Genomic DNA, 20522 nt, shown 5'->3' on the forward strand with positions numbered 1-20522 from the left:
ACTGATCTTTGAGCCATCAAGGAATCAGTTGAGTATTACATCGTCACATCATTTACTGATGCCAGGAACAAGAATATTATATTTCAATAGAAGACGAATATCCGGGAGGGTATTTCGATAAGGGCGCTCCTAAGCATAGCAGTCAAGGTGTGATGTTTTAATTCACGCTGATGAATAATGCACATCTATTGTTCACTGTCCCAAAAAACTGAAGATGAGGTCATCACCCGTGGATAATATAAGTAATAAACTAAAATCTGAACATAAAATTCAAAATTTAAAAGACAATTTTAAGATACGTGTCTTATGAGTGTTCATTTTATTGAAAAATATTTCACATACATATTCATACATTTGTGGAAATTTGATGTTATGTGCCATTTGTTATTATGCTGAAATAATTCGTATTGACACCTGATTCATACCCATGCCACACACACGTCATGTACTGACACAATCAATCATCACTAGTGACTTGCATGTTTCAATAAATATGCGTCATCAAAAGCGTAATATTCGCTGAAAAAGCCAAATACCCTGCACAACACATTTTTGAAATAATTACGTTTTATATATTAACATATCTACTAACTAATGGCTATAGAATACATAATGTATGCATTAACGTGTACGAATAAAATACAAAGAACACAATCCAGAGATAAATATTGTTCACTATATGGTAACAATCATATGTACTGTAAAACATCTACTCGAGTTTTCTTTCATTCAGTTATAGAGAGTTCAGTGCATTGTCCATGTTGACCGGAATAATAGCTGTGATTGCATTTAGCATATAGCAATGCATTATTATGCGTTCATATGCAAATAGATACTCATTCCCGATTGTCCAGTGTATCCGTTTATTATTTATCATAACTTTATTCATAATTATTAAATTATAAAATTATTGATATAATATAACTGAATAATCAAGGATTCGTCACAATAGAAAGGGGATTTAAACATTGGATCAAATTTCAATTGTTTGTACATGATTTGTACATGATAATTTCATGATTAGTTCATGATCAGTTCATGCAGGTATAGTCTGTGTTCTATTCGGTACAGATACATCTATTGGGCGCATGCGTAACTCAAATGCACAAACCTATCGGTCAACAATGGCTTTTTTCGTGTGTCGTGGTAAAGTTACCATTTTATGATTAACTTGACCAACTCTCTTTCACAAATTAAACGTTTTCTTTAGGCGAGGCTTCCAATATGTGGTTCTTATCAACAGGTGTATAAAAATCTTACGTCTTGATTAAAATACTATTTCAGTAAACTTCATACAATCGGCGCAGGGGTCGGTTAGGTTTACACCTTAGGTTAAGTATATGAACAAATGCCTGTATAAAAGGCGAGTACAAATAAAGGTTTCAAAATTCTGTATAAAACACTACTTTTACTATTTACGTCATTAGAAAGTGTACGGTGCGTGTTTTGGCGGGTGGTATTTTGAAGTGGACAATTTCCGACAGACTTCGCATAAGTATAGACATGTTTGTTACCCAGCTTAGGATACGGTAAGTATCAGCCAGGAAACATATGACACGGGAGAAGGAATGAACAGACCGCCAGCAGTCAGTACATACAAAGGAAAAGCAAGGATGAGGCCGTGATTTGCACTATCCTTACAACATATATGTGTATCTACATACATCAGTTTCATACATAGGGGGCGGTCGGGTGGCCTAGTGGTTAAAGCTTTCGCTCGTCAAGATGAAGACACGGGTTCGATTCCCGACATTGGTACAATGTGTTAAGTCTATTTCTGGTGTCCCCCGCCGTTATATTGCTGGAATATTGCTAAAAGGGGCGTAAAGTCATACTCACTCACTCATACATACAGAAATAAAGCCTCTGTACATATGAATATATAATAGAACTAATGCCGTTCAAGTAATGGATCGATCGGTCAATAAAATCCTTTGAATGAAACAGATCTAAAAATAAATTTTGTAACAATAGAAAAGCAATATATCGGGGATCATATACACACGAACAAAATATATGATAAACAACACTACAACAATGATGACTTACATTCAGTGCTGAATAACTGTTGCCTTACGGGAGTCCTTATAACGGGAATATAGCTGGGGGCTACCTGCTCCTATTTAAAATATATGACATTAAGCACCATTATTCTGGCCTTTTAAATGGGATATTCAACTCAGCAGTAGGGAGCCGGTGTGCTAAAATAGCATAGAACATAAAAATAAAATTCATTACACTGGGAGATTCATTACACTTCGACGCTCCCTGTACGTGCATTGGAGATTCCAGATGACATCCTTCTACTTCAGAAGATCGTATGTACCTTGTGGATAAGTTATAAGGTGATTTGTGTTTAACGCCTCCTTGGAAAATATTTATGTGGAAGGAAACGTTAACTGGAGCACGGGTACGTTGCTGACAGACAAAGGGTCATAATAAGAGAGTACTATTAACAGCAGATCCTTGACAGACTAATGCCTTAAACATTATCTCATCCAAATACTTTTTGATGAATGGTAGACTTAAAACAGAAGTCAGATCGTAAGTTGTCTTTGAATACGATTTGAAATGCCGAAGCAGAGCTAATTCCTCCGTAGCTCTGATGAAAGACTGGACAGGAAATGGTATTGAGCATGTTTTTGTCACAAAATATTCACTCTTAACATTCGGACTTAAACGGGTCCGAGCAATTCATACGTTAGTGGATGTGAACGCGGAGACGATGAGCTACCTCGGCCATGTTCTCCCTGATCAGATCGAGATCTTGCTTGTTGGTGCATCTGCGTTCCAGAGTATTTTCCCAAGTCTGTTTCCTTCTGCGGCGCCTGGGACACGACAGTCTCGTACTCTGGGGGGCTTTCTTGTGGTATTGTATCTGTAACTGCATACGGGGGTGGAGCCGGGAGGTTGCTGGGAACGTCTGAAAAAACGTCGTCATACATGTGTTCATTCCCCCTGGGTGGCGCATGGAATTGTGGGCTCAGTGGTTGTGCGTGCTCAATACCAGGGTAAGATGGCGGAAGGTCATCCAGCGAACTGGAGTACGCTGGGTTAGTGAGACCGGGATAAGGTGGTGGGTCCGAGGCTGTCGGGTTGGTAGCACCTACAAATATAGGCGACACAACGTAGACGGTGCTGTTGCTGCGGCTGTACGCAGGGGGGTCCGTGTGTGATGGCGGAGCTGACTGTCGTGACTGTGGTGGCTTACGTCTCAATTTGCCCAGGAAGCAGAAAAAGCATGTGATTGTAACGATCAGAAGGAAGACTCCTGCTGTAGTCGCACCTATTAGTAGACCATCTGATTTTTTCTTTTCGGCTGAAAGAGAAAATGAACATATACTAGTACTGATTGGTTATCATAACGACAGTTTGGGGCGTAAAGACACTAAATAACTGAACCCTTAAAACATCGAATTTGTAAAACATAGAACGAATTTAAATGTATGCCAAAGCATTAACATAATGCGCAGTGATCGAGCGGTGGTGACTGGATAGATTGATGGTCAATAATGTCACAGGCAGCCTAGCTTGAGTAACACGTCATCCTGTCACAGACAAATGAATGAGTGAATTTGTTTTGTGCCAGTCAGCAATATGGACATACAGAGTATTGACTCAAGCCATGGGAGATTTATGACAAAGGTGACTTTTTCATGACCCAAACACTTTAAGGTCGCCACCGAGCGGCCATTTCATAAACGGCTTGGGTGTAAGCGTTGTGTAACAAAATACAGAGTGGTACAATGTTCACTTGTGTAAATTATTTGTTTTGCGCTTAATGTTTGATTGTTTGTTATTTAACGCCGCACTCAGCAATATTCCAGCTATATGACGGCGGTCTTCAATAATCGACTCTGGACCAGACAATCCTATGATTGACATCATGAGCACCGATCCACGCAATTTGAATATTATGGCATGCATCAACCAAGTCAGCGAGTCTGACCACCCGATCCCGTTAGTCGCCTCTGACGACAAGCATAGTCGACTTATACGTCAAGAATGGGTTACTGAAGACCCATTCTACCCCGGATCTTCACTGGTCATTACGCGTAATGAAAATGGTATACTGCTTCAGTGTGCTGAAAGGGAATTCCATTGTGACACATTTTGGCTTCTCGATATTTCAGGACTTGCAGGCTTTAAGTAGGAATCGATGACTATCTGTAACAACGTGTCTTGTATTGTGAGACACCAGGAGTACATACCGTCTGGCTCCTCGACGTCCGGTTTGACTCTGTATCTGAGGGTGAAGCCGCTACCCTGGTTCAAGTCATCGCTGACGAACAACAGGAAGAGGTAGCGACCACTGCTGTAGAACGTGGGGGTCTGCTTGCCACAGAATACCCCCGTCTCGGGACTCAGGGTGCTGTAACCTAGAAACCAAGTGGATACAACTGTATGTGAATGTACCAAATTAACAAGTACAAGTGTAATGGCAATCTGCTTCCGATTATACATGTAAATAAGCAAAACTTTAAAATAAAACAAAAATGAAAACATGAGCTCTCATCAAACATGTACTGCCATCAACATGTATTCCATCAAACATGTATTCCATCAAACATGTATTCCATCAAACATGTATTCCATTAAACATGTATTCCATCAAACATGTACTGCCACCAGACATGTACTGCCATTAAACATCTACTCCTATCAAACATGTACTCCATCAAACATGTACTGCCACCAAACTTGTACTGCCACCAAACATGTACTCCATCAAACATGTATTCCATTAAACATGTATTCCATCAAACATGTACTGCCATCAAACATGTACTGCCATCAGACATGTACTGCCATCAAACATGTATTCCATTAAACATGTACTGCCATCAGACATGTATTCCATCAAACATGTACTGCCATCAAACATGTATTCCATCAAACATGTACTCCATCAAACATGTACTGCCATCAGATATGTACTCCATCAAACATGTACTCCATCAAACATGTACTGCCATCAAACATGTACTGCCATCAGACATGTACTGCCATCAAACATGTACTCAATCAAACATGTACTCCATCAAACATGTACTGCCAACAAACATGTATTCCATCAAACATGTACTCCATCAAACATGTACTGCCATCAGACATGTACTGCCATCAAACATGTACTCCATCAAACATGTACTGCCATCAAACATGTACTGCCATCAGACATGTACGGCCATCAAACATGTACTCCATCAAACATGTATTCCATCAAACATGTACTCCATCAAACATGTACTGCCATCAAACATGTACTCCATCAAACATGTACTGCCATCAAACATGTACTGCCATCAAACATGTACTCCATCAAACATGTACTGCCATCAAACATGTACTCCATCAAACATGTATTCCATCAAACATGCACTGACATCAAACATGTATTCCATCAAACATGTACTGCCAACAAACATGTATTCCATCAAACATGTACTGCCAACAAACATGTATTCCATCAAACATGTACTGACATCAAACATGTATTCCATCAAACTTGTACTCCATCAAACATGTACTGCCATCAAACATGTACTGCCATCAAACATGTACTCCATCAAACATGTATTCCATCAAACATGTACTCCATCAAACATGTACTGCCATCAAACATGTACTCCATTAAACATGTATTCCATCAAACATGTACTGCCATCAAACATGTACTGCCATCAAATATGTATTCCATCAAACATGTACTGCCATCAAACATGTACTGCCATCAAACATGTACTCCATTAAACATGTACTGCCATCAAACATGTACTGTCATCAAACATGTACTGCCATCAAACATGTACTGCATCAAACATGTACTCCATTAAACATGTACTGCCATCAAACATGTACTGCCAACAAACATGTACTGCCATCAAACATGTACTCCATCAAACATGTACTGCCAACAAACATGTATTCCATCAAACATGTACGGCCATCAAACATGTACTCCATCAAACATGTGTTCCATGAAACATGTATTCCATCAAACATGTACTGCCATCAAACATGTACTGCCATCAAACATGTACTGCCATCAAACATGTATTCCATCAAACATGTACGGCCATCAAACATGTACTCTGTCAAACATGTGTTCCATGAAACATGTATTCCATCAAACATGTACTGCCATCAAACATGTACTCCATCAAACATGTACTGCCATCAAACATGTACTCCCATCAAACATGCACTGCCATCATACTAGTACTGCCATCATACATGTATTCCATCAAACATGTATTCCATCAAACATGTACTGCCATCATACATGTATTCCATCAAACATGTACTGCCATCAAACATGTACTGCCATCAAACATGTACTCCATCAAACATGTTCTGCCATCAAACTTGTACTGCCATCAAACTTGTACACCATCAAACATGCACTGACATCAAACTTGTACTGCCATCAAACATGTACTGCCATCAAACTTGTTCTGTCATCAAACTTGTTCTGCCATCAAACTTGTACTGCCATCAAACATGTACTGCCATCAAACATGTATTCCATCAAACATGTATTCCATCAAACATGTACTCCATCAAACATGTACTGCCATCAAACATGTATTCCATTAAACATGTACTCCATTAAACATGTACTCCATCAAACATGTACTCCATCAAACATATACTGCTATCAAACATGTACAGTTAAACACACAACTGATAAGATTCACCTTGTATAGGTTTACAATTTAATTTATTAACCTCTTAAAGACTTCACAGGTAATAATTTCAGATGCATATGCATCGTTATATTCGTATTGCAACGATTTCTAATTGGTGTTGAGAGTTGGAAAGACAAAGCTGTGGGCAGAGTTACCTCCTCGAATATCCTCATGTGAAGACATATCAAGGAATGTGTAAACATAACGGAAATCCGTTAATGCTAGACATGTATTAACATATTTAGAAGAGGGAAGTAGGGCATACCATCAAAAACCCGGACTGCGTCGTATTTGCAGCTGTAAGACTCTTCCAGGTCGGATACCGTCACTTCCACAACGATGGTGGAGTTGGGGTTGTCGGTCCACAGTTTCCACGCACAGTGGGCATGTCTGGAAGCAACATTTACAAAACAGGATTGTCACGAGTGCAGTCTACGGTATTACACTTTGTTTCGATATAAAAGCGAGCTCAGGTTTTTGCCAGGTAACCAGCTGATATATATAATTGAATCCGTGGAGTGATTTAAAATGTGACTAAACAACCCCAAGGCTTATGTCTGCCTTGTGATCATGCAACTACAGTCTCTCGTTACTTCCGGGTACCCCCGTGGCGACGTAATAGGGTCGAGGGGTAACACATTATACGACTTTGACGAAACCCAGAAACACCGTTATGGTGCGAACAGATGAAGAATCATAATCGTCCCAAGGTGGGATTCGAACCCAACATTAACGGAAACTTGTACTAATAGATCACAACCTATAAATCAAATTTTATTTTATGTCTTCAAATACAATTTTTATATAGCAATACAATCTTGAAAGCCAGGAGTAAAGACAACTTAAAACTAATAGATTCATTAGTACTTCATCATTTTGAGTACATTATAAGTACATTAACAAGTACATTATATATGGTACAAATGTGTTACTGGTAAACGCGTTTAGAAATAAGCAAGGATGAGGCCGTGATTTGCACTATCCTTACAAAATATATGTGTATCTACATACATCGGTTTCATACATAGGGGGCGGTCGGGTGGCCTAGTGGTTAAAGCGTTCGCTCGTCACAATGAAGACACGGGTTCGATTCCAGACATGGGTACAATGTGTTAAGTCTATTTCTGGTGTACCCCGTCGTGATATTGTTGGAATATTGCTAAAAGGGGTGTAAAACCATCCTCACTCATTCATACATACGGGGAAAAAGCCTCTGTAGAATATATAATACAATTAATTCCTTAAAAGTGTGGGTAATTCTATGCTCACGTTGATATAATGGCATTGATGTTATGGACTAGTGAATTACATCAACGTCGACCGCGGCTGTCGAGGTGACCTACCTTGGATACTCTCCCCTCACTGGATACTTCAGATACTGCCAGTAGGCCTGTGTGCGCAATGACTCCATCTCACCAGGAAGACAGGCGCGCTGAGCTGGAATAGATACATATAGGCTTACATCAGAGCTTAGCTGACCGCGGTGGGGACACAGTTAACCAATCAATTAGTTCCTTTACCGATTTAATAAATGTTTTAGAAATGGTGTATTTGACAGTATCTCATAAAAACATTCGGTCTTGTGATGAATATAATATTTCTATACTTTTTCATCAGTATTGTCTTTATCGTGTTAAAAAACAGATAAAATGAAAGTCAAAGTTAAATAGGGATCGGTAGACAACTGTTCCTGATCATAATACATTCGTTTATCTTAGAAGGAGAAGCAGCTAAAAAGAAAGATAGGTCGCAGATATAATGGATATTTATGTTCGGTATGCCTACATTGGTGTCCTATCCCTTCATTATAATTAAGAATGCTATGCGTCGCGGTACTAAAAACTTTGATGCCATCTTTCGGTAATACAGCGTTTCGCCCCAAATATACACATAAGATGCTAAATAGTTTTAATAATACCATAGGCATCCATTGAGGCACGCAGTCATGCCAAATACAGTAAACTACGGTTATAACGAACTTAAATGGACTGCTAATTTTAGTTCGTTATAACCGTAGTTCGTTATAAGCATATATACAGCATAACTACAGCAAATAGTCGGGACAAAAAAGTAAGTTCGTTATAAGCGTGTTCGTTATAACCGTAGTTTACTGTACTACAAAAGAATTCTTTTATGAAACATGTTATGAGATATGTATCTCCTCCATGGGACTATACCAATAACTTAGGGTCCTCGTATCATCATCCGCTATAGCATATTTAGAATTCAGAAAGCACATTGCCTGAAGAACTTATGCACTATGTATTGTGAAGCTAGGACTTGTAAAGTACAGTAAATTCCCGTTAATCCGACATTGTTGGTTGCATGTGATTATGACGGATTAACGAGTATGTCGAACTTAACTAGTATCAACGTGCGTGATCGAAAATCGGACAACTACGCGATAGATAACGATACAAACACGTAATAAAAAAATATATATGAAATATTCATATTGTTATGTTACATTGTTAACGGAATATGTTGTCTAATCATGCAACTTCTAAAGCTCAACACAAAACAACTATTACGGACTGTATGACTTATTCAAAATACATTAAGAGCATAGTCTGGAATGAAAGTCGCAAGTTTGAAACTGGTACCGCTAAGCTAAGAAAACTGCTTGCTAAGTGGCTAATGTTAACTTCCTGTTAGTTATTCCATTGGTCGGTCATAGTTCGCGAAAGGTTGTACATGATATTATCTGATATTGCGCAGTTACCAGATTTAACCCTGTGGATGTCACCCTCAGTGAGCTGAAGTTCTATAATGACAATGTATATTGTTGTTGGCTGTACGGGCTATGTTACTAGAGTTGCGTTGTACCGGTACATTGTGAATACCTTTCGTACTTAAATATTCCATGTAAAGAACGGCACCCCGCTTTTCTAGACCTACGGATAACATGACATGTTTTGAAGACCCCAGTGACTTCCTGTAAAATATGATTAAGCTGTTAACAACATGTAAGAGCAATTACCCTGTCCGCTGAAATAGGTGACGCTGAAAGTTCCGGCGTAGCCGGATTCGACGATGCTGTCAGATGAGAAGAGGGACAGATACAAAAATTGGCCGCTGCTTTGGAAGACCATATGTGCGTCAACTGGAAGGTCGATGTGACAGAAATAGCCCAGCAAAGTGTTTGTTTCGCTTACACCTGTGTAAAAAGATGGAGAAACCACATGCTGGGAGTGAGTAAATAATTGATGTTTAAAGCCAGTTTTTAACATTCCAGCTGTAAACAAAGACCTGAAAATAAGGAATCTGGACCAGGCAAAACTGTGAGCAATCTCATTAAAATCAGATCTTAGTTCTCGCTATCGCTAAACAAAGATCTGAGGACATCCCATGACGGGTCACGCCAGAACGACCTTTTATCCGACCAATCAAAGCGTCGCTTACCAGATCATGAAAGTGACAGTCGGAATGTCTTTTCTAATCATGCAACCTCGAAAACGTTAACACGGTGTATTCCGAACGACAGTTACGGCCCGTACGACTGATTCCGTCAAAATTATCGTCTATCTCTCGCTTCCGTGGGATAAATATTTGAACGGAGGAGGCGTTGCACAGTATGCGGAAAGCACTGCTATACAATCTCAAACATGTTTTAGACATTCCAGATTGTTCGTTTGTTCAGTTTTCAAAATTTTAAACTGTGTCGACATATTTTTCAAGCATAGTCTGTAACAAAGTCGACAGGTTGAAACGAGTGCCGTAAAGCTCGAGGAAGCTGCTTTCTAATTGGCTGATACCAACTTCTTTCAGTGGTCTGTCAAAGTTTTCGAAAGGTCGTTCTGACGTGATCCGTAATGGGGTGTCCTCAGATCTTTGTTTCGCGGCTGATTTTAATGGGATTTTAATGATTGAGGGGAGTATGGTTTTAAGCCGCTTTTAGCAATATTCCAGCAATATCAAGGCGGGGGCACCAGAAATGGGCTTCACACATTGTACCCATGTCGGGAATCGAACGCGGGTCTTCGGCGTGACGAGCGAACGCTTTAACCACTAGGCTACCCGACCGCCCCTTAATGAGATTGAACTGTGAATGAAGCATAAGGACTGATCCATTCCACTGGATCACAGTGACGCCTTACCAGCCAGGTAACTGGGCTAAAAAACCCAATCAGGCATTCGTGGCCACCTCGTGTTATTACGGGACAAGCCGTATAGTGACTCGTGCCCCTCTCCTGGCAATTTTTGCGACCGGGTTCCGTCTTAGCGCAAACGGGCATACCTAAAACAATTGGCTACTCGTTGCGTTATGGTTCACGTATTATTTCCCCATGCGTTATATATATTTCAGATGCAATTTAAAGCACATTGGAACGTGCAGAATTATACAGTATGATTGAACACATCTAACTGTGTCTTGGGTATATTTTTAGATCCAAGACATATGTAAAATCAAAAATTATTTCTGAGAGATTCTTTGACGAAGAACTTGAAATCATACGCGCATTCTGATTCGTTTGTGGTATTTTCGCACATCACATTCATCGATAGGGGGACGAATCTTCTTGCAGGTTACGGAAAGGGGCGAGTGGTGACGAATGCCCGACCGGTTGACCTGGCACTTAAACCATGGACAGCCTCTGTGGTCTAGTGGATAGATTGTCTGCCCGGAGAGCGGAAGGTCGGTCGTTAAAACCCTGATCACGTCATACCAAAAGACATTAAAAGATGGTAAATGTGGTTACCCTGCTTGGCGTTCAGCATTAAGGGATAACACAAAGACTGGTCGGCTCGGAGTCAGGAATGTGTGTCTGAGTGCGGTATCCATGTTAAACTGCGGCATGGTATCTCAGCGGGCTAGCACTATAAAACCGGAGCTAGCCCGGGCTAGTACAAGCAGCCACACATACACGTACATCCACGTCGCTATAATCTTGAACGGACCGTTAAACCCTATTTCACCTCACCTTTTACAACCATGGTATAATGTTCACATGAATCCCCAGGTAGACGTGACAGGCATGTACATTTCATGTATAGAAATGAAGGTATATTCAGACTGATAAAACTATGTTTTTAGTTCACCTAATTGTTTTCAGTCAACATATAAATAATTGTTGATGTAAATAGAGGCTTTCCTGGGGTTAAGCGATGCACAAATGCAGAAAAAAGATTCTTGGATAAACTGCGTCCCAAGGGACGCACAATAATATTCATTGTACCCAGAGTACATCAAGAGCAGAAATGGGCGTCTAACATTTCATCCATCAATCATGACCACTGCAAATCCACATGATCATTGATTCATAGCAGGCTCTAAAGTAATTATCAAAACGTACAGTACATTGTACCATTTCTTTACTTTACAGGACTCTCATATTGCGGGCAAGGACCGTTAATATGTATAATTAGGGTTTCCCTTGATCCCCACTTTTTTAAATCAAGGTAAAACCCTGAACTGGTTCAATGTTTTATCGATTAGCTGCGAATGAGGTCTGTAAATCTATGGAGGTATACATGGGGCATCAATACAAACATCGGTTGCATTGAAAGCAAGAAACAGAAAACAGTTTTCAGATGAACAAATGATGCAAGATATTTCCCTTTATATCCATTTACCATTTCAAAAGAAGTGAAATTTGGTGTTTTGGGAACACCATCTACAGAAGAGCCGACACCTTTGCCACACACAATTGTGTCCTTCACATTGGCCTTAATTAAGTAAACACTCGACGTTGGCCATTGTGGACGATGTTACGAAAAACGATTATTTACTATGCCGTTCTTTTGTAAGCCATTTAAAACATTTTGGTCTGGATCCTTTACTTCAATCATAATGAAGTCATCAGTTCTCATGGGAGTGGTGAACATCCTCCAAAACTGAACGTTCATCACTTATTGCGTTTCAGAAAACAGGTTGAAGTTAACGGAATAACAGACGGAATTACAAAGGCTGGTAAATTATCGAGCAACCCAGTAGCTTGCAGCCGCCTGGCCACAAACGCTCAACATCAGCCAAGTCACTCTTTGCAACCATCCTCATTTGTCAGTGTTACAAAATATGGGGTACTGTGGGCCTATTCCGCCCCGGAGATAAGTGAGGCGAGGTGAAATGGGGTTTAACGTCGCGTCCAAGATGCCGATTTATAGTGCTAGGTCACTGAGATACCATGCCGCAATTTTAACATGAATACCCAACTCAAACACAGTATACTGACCCCGAGTCCTTGTTTTAGCCCCTTAATGACGAGCGCCAGACAGGGTAACAACAAGTACCATCTTTTTAACGTTTTTGGTATGACGTGGCCGGGCATCGAAACCAGGACCTTCTGCTCTCTGGGCGGACGCTCTACCACTAGGCCACGGAGGCGGTCCACAAGGTAAGTGGCGACCAACACAGTACATACCGTCGTAGACTGCTAGGGTGTCATGTCTGTTTCTGCACTGTCTCTTGCTGGACCCGTACGTTGTTGAACGTTGCACGGTCACCACGTCGTCGCTTGACGCTGTAATCACCCAGAACCTCCTCATGTTCCTGGAAATACAACCGATGTATACAGCGTCTACCCGCAGTGTATTGTGAGGGAACCGGCGGACCAAGGAACTGTGTAAGATTTTATTGAAAGCAGGATTTACTGAGGTCCACTATAGATTATAACAGAGAAAGCGTTACAGTAAACTTCGGTTATAGCGAACTCAAAGGGACCACAAATTCTAGTTCGTTATAACCGTAATTCGTTATAAGCATATGTACAGCAGAGATACAGCAAATGGCAGGGACCTAAAAACCAGTTCGTTCTATCCACCAGTTCGTTATAAGCGTGTTCGTTATAACCGTAGTTTACTGTATTTGGTAAATGTAGATACAAAGTGTATACTTTACCTTGGGTACGACAACGGGTAGTCCGGTGAGTTCAGTGTCGCGATGTCTTCGCTGGCCGGGATCCTTACAACATCGGGAGTCTCTGGAAATACAGATGTCTTAGATGTTATATCATATGCATTAAACTGATTTTGGATTTAAAACACGTTATTCGTGTCAGTTATCTGATCTTAGAACTAAACAATCGCTAAGTCTGTGCTTACGTAGTTAGCGTCACAGGCAGGCCCTTTTTGACAATTTTAACCTGATCGCCCTTGTAAGCGCGCATCCAGAAATGCATCTACATCACTAGATTTGTTAAATGTACACTGCTAGTTTTAACTGCTGTTAAAGAAAGACATCGAGAAATTCCCAAAAAGCTTGATGATCTAAAGTGAAACGTGACCTAACTATGTCATGTCATCGTAATGATCCTTTACCAATCTCTGTGTAGACTTAACGTAACACTACTTGTCTAAAAGCAAGAGACGGTAGGGTAGCCCAGTGGCTGAGGTGTTCGCTCATCAAGCTGAAAGCCCGAGTCCGACATCACTCATGAATACAATATATGACGCTTCTATCCGTCAAGCAACGTCAAATCTCTTGCCATTTATTCAGTCAAACCCATGAGTACGGGTGGCCCAGTCATCTCAGGCCCCGCAATTCGCGGGCCAAAGTTGCTGTCCCTTGAGATCGCCTGAAACCTATGATTGTGGGCTTGACTCCCGATTCGCCCTGATTATATTTCTAGGCTTGTCAGCACCACATCCGTGATCATAGGTTATGGGTTTCATAACCGTGGCGGGGCGGTCGGGTAGCCTAGTGGTTAAAGCGTTCTCTCGTCACGCCGAAGACCGGGGTTCGATTCCTGACATGGATACAATGTGTGAAGCTCATTTCTGGTGTCCCCCGCCGTGATATTGCTGTAATATTGCTAAAAGCGGCGTAAAACCATACTCACTCACTCTCTCACTCATAAACGTGGCAAAAGTCTGAGACCTGCATCATTTCGGGCTTTCAGACAGACAGACAGACAGACAGACAGAAAGAAGTGTATTCAATATTTTAGGCCTATAGTACAGAAGTGTTGTTGTTTTTTGTATCCACAGTGTACAGTCACGTGTAGGTAATAATAAGTTTACATATAATATTAACGTCTAATTTCAAAAATCTTCTTCAGGAATATTGACAGAGATGATATTGTATTAGCATTGCGGGAGTTCAACAACAAAAAAATTCAGTTGTTCATCTCTGTACATTGTTGAAATCATAGGGAGGTATCTATTTCTAAGAAACTGATAATATTTACGAATGAGAAGTACATGAAACTCATCCTCAACATAGCCCTTCATTACGATAACGGCATAAACTACTTTCTTTAGCTTGTACATTTTTCTTTCTAAGATTATTAACATTAAAATTATGTAATGATATACGTAATTTACACAAAGATCTTCTCCAAGTTCTATCCTGAAGTACAGATACATATTTTTCAGGTACAAGTAATGATTTTATATTCGGGCTTTCCTCCCACATCAAGCTGACACGCCATGATGCAACTGTTCAGAGCTGCGTTAAAACTCACTCACTGACAAGTTGATGTTTACATGACGAGTGGCGCATCTTCACTCGCATCATATTACTCTGCTAATCCTACTTGGCTTCAGTGAGCCAGATTGAAAGTATTTCTGGCATCAAGAGTAATAACGATCTTATATTTTCAAATATAACTGAATATATAATACATAAAAACCAGAAACAAACACACCATGATATATCAGGAAAGTTTCGGTTTGCGGATGAATACGATATTGATGATGACATGAGATGAGGTGTTTCCAAATTAACGAGGTTCTCATGAACACTTTTCAGCAGTACGTGTCATATGCTAACAAAGGGAGGCAACGGGTTTGAGGACCGCATGGTTTCACAGGCTCGTCAACAGTGCATGTACACAGGCAGTACTTACCTCCTGATGGATGGACGCTGTAATAAGCTAGTTTAAAGCCCGTGTCGGTAATGGTACTGTCCGTCGTGAAAGTTATATAAAGGCTTGAGCCAAAGGACTGAAGTGTCGAGGTCGCATACCCCGACCCGCACATCTTGCCTCGGAGTTGACTGGTTGAGGTACCTTAAGTTGAAAACATCATACTTAGTGATCAAGCCTATTGGAGAACTCGGCGGAAACATTGTCAAAATTCAGCGGTAAAAACATAAGTATAAACTTAATTTTAATTTCGTGCATTTAGACGGTTCAGGGTTGGTTTAACACGTCAACTTATGTTGTCATAATACCACAAGACAATTAAAAGTGAGAATTATTTAAGACATTTTTTTTTGTGGGATTCATATTTTGTATGTCTGAAACGCATGTTAAATGTTTGGGCATCATTAGAGTGAAATATTCAACAGAAATGTTTTTAAAGAAATGAAAAATAGTGTATTTATTTCAAAAAGGCAAATTCCACGATTTTTATGCAATTCTGCGGTAAAGTCACATACTCTGTAAGTATTTCCGCGAGAATTCGACTGGGACTTTCCAGTACCTAATTGAACAATTATTTTCGAAACACAAATTGATTGCTTAGAGTGTGCCATCTATGCCAATAGCACTTTTAGCACAGTCACATTTTTAACGCATCTCATCTCTCATTTGTTCATATTAACATTCCTTCCAATCGATACGTATTTAGATTTCTCAAGAGTGCAGCCTTACGCACCTTCGTACACGTTGATGACGTCATGATCGCAGCTGTGTGTATTAATCTGTATGAACTCCAGCTTGATGTTATCTGTGGTGAGCCGGCTGCTGATCACCCAGCTGCAGTTGGCGTTGCTGTGGGAGATAATCCATCCATGAATGAGAGAACAGGCAAATCGACCTTCCTGTGGCCTAAGTTCAGCCTTAAACTTTGCTGGGGGCACGGGTGGCCCAGACGTCTAAGGCGCCGCGATTCGCTGTGCGGAGTTGCGTCCCTTGGGCGCGACAGAAACCTATGATTGTGGGTTCGAATCCCGGTTCGCCCCAATTATGTTTCTAGGTTTGTCAGCACCATACCCGTGCTCGTGGGTAAACGTCTTAGACCTGCATCACTTCGGGATTTCCTCCCACACTAAGCTGACACGCCGTGATATAACTGGAATACTGTTAAAAGCGGCGTTAAACCCAACTCACTCACTCACTCACTTAAATTTTGCTACTGCTACTACATGTTTCATTAAATCTCACAACCAGAAACTATTTATATTATGGGTTTGTGCTACTGGTGCTGCTTCTGCAAGCGGAAAATGATTATCATTTTGCACTTGTATGCCCTGCTTTTAATGATTTAAGATATCGATACATTGATCCTAAATTCTTTGTAAATCCGTCACTGTAATCCTTTGTTCGTCTGATGTCAACTAACCATAAACCTACTATTGTACAGCTGTTGAAATTCATATTGAATGCAATGAAATTGTATAAGTAATTTTATCAGTAATTGTATTTCTGCAATGTTATGTTCTATGGGCCTGTTGCCTCTAACTTGAAACAAAAGGTGTTACATGACGCTGCTACTGCTGCTGCTAATACTACAAGACACCTATGTTTACATCACAAAACCAGAAACAAAAAGAAACCAATATACTTGTTCCAGCCATACAATCCCTTGCATGGCTGCAGCTGACGTTGTTCATGTTAGGGTATTGCTTAAAGCGGCGAAAAAAGAACTACTCACTCATTATTTACCGTGGCTTAGAACGCCAGAAGTAAGATTGATCTTTAAAACAAATGTATGTTTACAATAAACTACGGTTATAACGAACTCAAAGGGACTAATATTTTTAGTTCGTTATAACCGTAGTTCGTTATAAGCATGTATACAGCATAATTACAGCAAATAGTCGGAACTAAAAAGTAAGTTCGTTATATCCGTCAGTTCGTTATAAGCGTGTTCGTTATAACCGTAGTTTACTGTACTTTGCAGCAGATTTTGCCACGAGTGAGACACCCACTTTGGATAGTTGGCCGGAAATCCAGGTGAAGTCAGGTAGTTCCACTGTGTAGATGCGGACAGCTTCCTGTCCTCACAGGTGTCTAGAACACAGGACCGTCAAACGCATATTTAGAACGAATGATGCATCTACCCTTGAACATGGAAACTATCAGTTACCTTTGTTAACATGTTTCCGGACGTTTCGAATGATTTACTCAAGTTTACCCTCCCCGTGATGTTTGATGCAGCTACACTGCCTCAACACTTCAAGAGCTAAATGTAGTTGATAGAAAGTGTAGTTCTATATTAGGAATAAGTTTGAAATAAATGCACAAATAGACGGAAGTAACTCACAGCCCGACTCCCGCCAGAATTTGGCTGTGAACTTCCGTTCGGACCGGAAGTTATTGACTGCGACCATGAGAAAGATGTCACCGAGGGAGGTTACATTCCCGTGTTGAGTATTGCACCATGTCTTGATTTCTTGTGTTTGATCGTTGTCTGAAATCGAGGTAGATGGTATTACTATTGCAATTACATCGCCTCTCGGCGATAATGAAAATGAGTGTGCATTTATCTTTTATTAAGCACAAGGGGTGTCAAGATTAAGGATATTGGTATTGCATACCCACTAGCAATGCTACTGTGAACGACAGCATATCTGCAATGCAGTGAATATCGTTTTAGCTGTCGTCTGTTTAATTAATGCAGCTTGTAAAGCTCACACTGTAACCTACTAATTACTACTAACTTAGTCAGATGTTAGAGAAACATTTGAGCTATTCCAGCAGTGCAGATATTTCTGATCAGTCACAGTCGAACGTTATCTGACACCTTACAATGGCCTTGACACATATACTCATTTCCTCCACGCACTATACAGTTATAGAGTGGTCTGGTGGTAGAGCGTCTGCCCCGGGAGCGGAAGGTCCGGGGTTTGATCCCCGGCCGCGTCATACCAAAAGACGTTACCAGATGGTTGTTGCCCAGCCTGGCGCTCGGCATTAAGGGGCTAAAAAAGTAATGGTCGACTCGGAGTCAATATCTGTGTCTGAGTGGGGTATTCATGTAAAGCTGCGGCAAGGTATCTTAGTGGACTAGCACTATAAAAATTGGCATCAGTCCGGACTTGTTCAAGCACACACACACACACACACACACACACACACACACACACACACACACACACGTGCATGTACTTCGCTATATAAGTGCAGTAATCTAGAACGCGACGTGAAACCCAATTTCTCCTCACCTCTTCACACAGAGGCCACACTTACTTACCGCTCGAAGCCATTAGATAGTTTTCATCACATGTTGTCATGGACAATAACAAATCATACACTTCGAGGTATGTGAGACCCCTGTTGCCATTTGTGCGCAGCCTCCATTTGCAGTTGGTGTTGCTGAAGAGACATCAAAGAAAAGGTGTATATTTATCATGACATGAAGGTTTGCTCCACCTTCTTTGACTGCGGACTGTAAATAATCGAGCATGAAACAGACAATCCAGTGATTGACATCATGAGTATTGCTCTATCCACTGAAATACAGTGGCATGTATCATCCTTTGCGAGCCTGAAAGTGACTACCCGATCCCGTTTACGAAAAGTTCCACCTCGCAAAAAACATCTTAAAGAACAATATGCGATGAGTCCGTTTCGGCAAGTAGAACTGCCACTTTCCACATATTGCGAGTCGTTCAGTTCATTGACGGAGCGTTCAAAGGTACGGTCAATACATTTTCTTACAAAACAACAAAGAAACTGTACGTATTCAAGTTCGAAATATGGAAGAATTGTTGTTCTTGCAGTTCGTATCGAAAAGTGGGCGATCAGTTGGCCTGGGTTTTATGGGCTTCTTTGAACAGCATTTCAGTTGTATTAGGGAACATCAGCTTAATGCACGCACAGATTCAAACCAGAACCAGAAACTGAACACAGGCAGAGACACTATACATGTCTTAACCTACCTGGGGAAGTTGTTGTTCAGTTTCATCCGCGTTGTCGGGAAGGTTAACCTCTGTACGGTGTTTGTTACGGTGATTATCTCGGTGTCTCCGTTACAGTTTTCTGAAACCCAACATGATACGGTGATTGCATTGTAGTAGTTCCTTGTATTAAGTGACCAGAAACAGCAACGACATCCCAATGTCTCCAATGCTATTTTCCTACTGTGAAGAAGTAATGTGTCGGTGCCCATGGCCATACCAATACTGATACTTCACGTATACGATAGTTTGATGGTATGCATATCTTCGTTTTGTTCACTTGAATGGGTCGTAGCGAGGATATTCGTGAACGAGCATGAAGTAAAACTCTCCGACGTTTCTTATTGTATGCTAAAACGCTGAATTCAAGATTAAATTTCTAAATGATCAGAAACAGCACTTCTGTATACATATATTTGTGCTTGGGAACTCCCAGGAGTTGCCCCGGGGATGTCATCTTCCCGAGGCAAGAGAGTTAAAGAGGGAAGATGCAGGGATGTGGGAGTAGTCTGTTTACATCATTTCAAGAATACAGTCTCGTTAAAATCTCAGTCCGTCAAATTATGTCATTCATACACTAATGAACGTCAATTTTGCGATCATGTGACCGACCTCTCGTCCAATTGAGAACTTCACATTAATGTACAGTAAAGTACGGTTATAACGAACTCAGGTTTTAGTTCGTTATAACCGTAGTTCGTTATAAGCATATATAGAGCATAACTACAGAAATAGTTGGGACCAAAAAAGTAAGTTCGTTATATCCGTAAGTTCGTTATAAGCGTGTTCGTTATAACCGTAGTTTACTGCATGTAGATGGTGATCACTGGCAGCTGACACAGACTTACGTGTGGTGTCGATCACAAGCCAGAAACCATCGTCCCGTACTGGTGTCTTGACTTTGATTTTCAACGTTGAACCAGTCCCGGAAATGGCAGGATGGTCGTGTATTGAACACACGCCAATGAGGCGGGCTCCGTCCTGTGTACCTATTGAAGCGAAAAACTAATGCTCAGAACCAATTATGAGATTCACAAACTACAATT

General features: G+C 40.7%; 1 protein-coding gene across 1 annotated transcript in view; it reads right to left on the minus strand.

Moving 5' to 3' along the window:
* Window positions 1–1904: 1904 nt before the first annotated feature.
* Window positions 1905–20522, minus strand: part of LOC139473385 (cubilin-like) — a 37146-nt gene continuing 18528 nt past the window's right edge. The window contains exons 13-26 of the mRNA XM_071255944.1: window positions 20325–20465; window positions 19459–19558; window positions 18771–18892; window positions 17841–17987; window positions 17506–17587; window positions 16230–16345; window positions 15479–15640; window positions 13531–13612; window positions 13055–13182; window positions 9673–9849; window positions 8036–8129; window positions 6958–7082; window positions 4212–4379; window positions 1905–3319 (exon numbers count right to left, since the gene is read on the minus strand). Coding sequence (XP_071112045.1) covers window positions 2676–3319; window positions 4212–4379; window positions 6958–7082; window positions 8036–8129; window positions 9673–9849; window positions 13055–13182; window positions 13531–13612; window positions 15479–15640; window positions 16230–16345; window positions 17506–17587; window positions 17841–17987; window positions 18771–18892; window positions 19459–19558; window positions 20325–20465 — 2288 coding nt within the window. The 3' untranslated portion in view covers window positions 1905–2675. The remainder of the gene's footprint in view (window positions 3320–4211; window positions 4380–6957; window positions 7083–8035; window positions 8130–9672; window positions 9850–13054; window positions 13183–13530; window positions 13613–15478; window positions 15641–16229; window positions 16346–17505; window positions 17588–17840; window positions 17988–18770; window positions 18893–19458; window positions 19559–20324; window positions 20466–20522) is intronic.

Source organism: Haliotis cracherodii, unplaced genomic scaffold, assembly GCF_022045235.1.
Source record: "Haliotis cracherodii isolate W230 unplaced genomic scaffold, xgHalCrac1.p SCAF_1, whole genome shotgun sequence".
NCBI lineage: Eukaryota > Metazoa > Mollusca > Gastropoda > Lepetellida > Haliotidae > Haliotis > Haliotis cracherodii.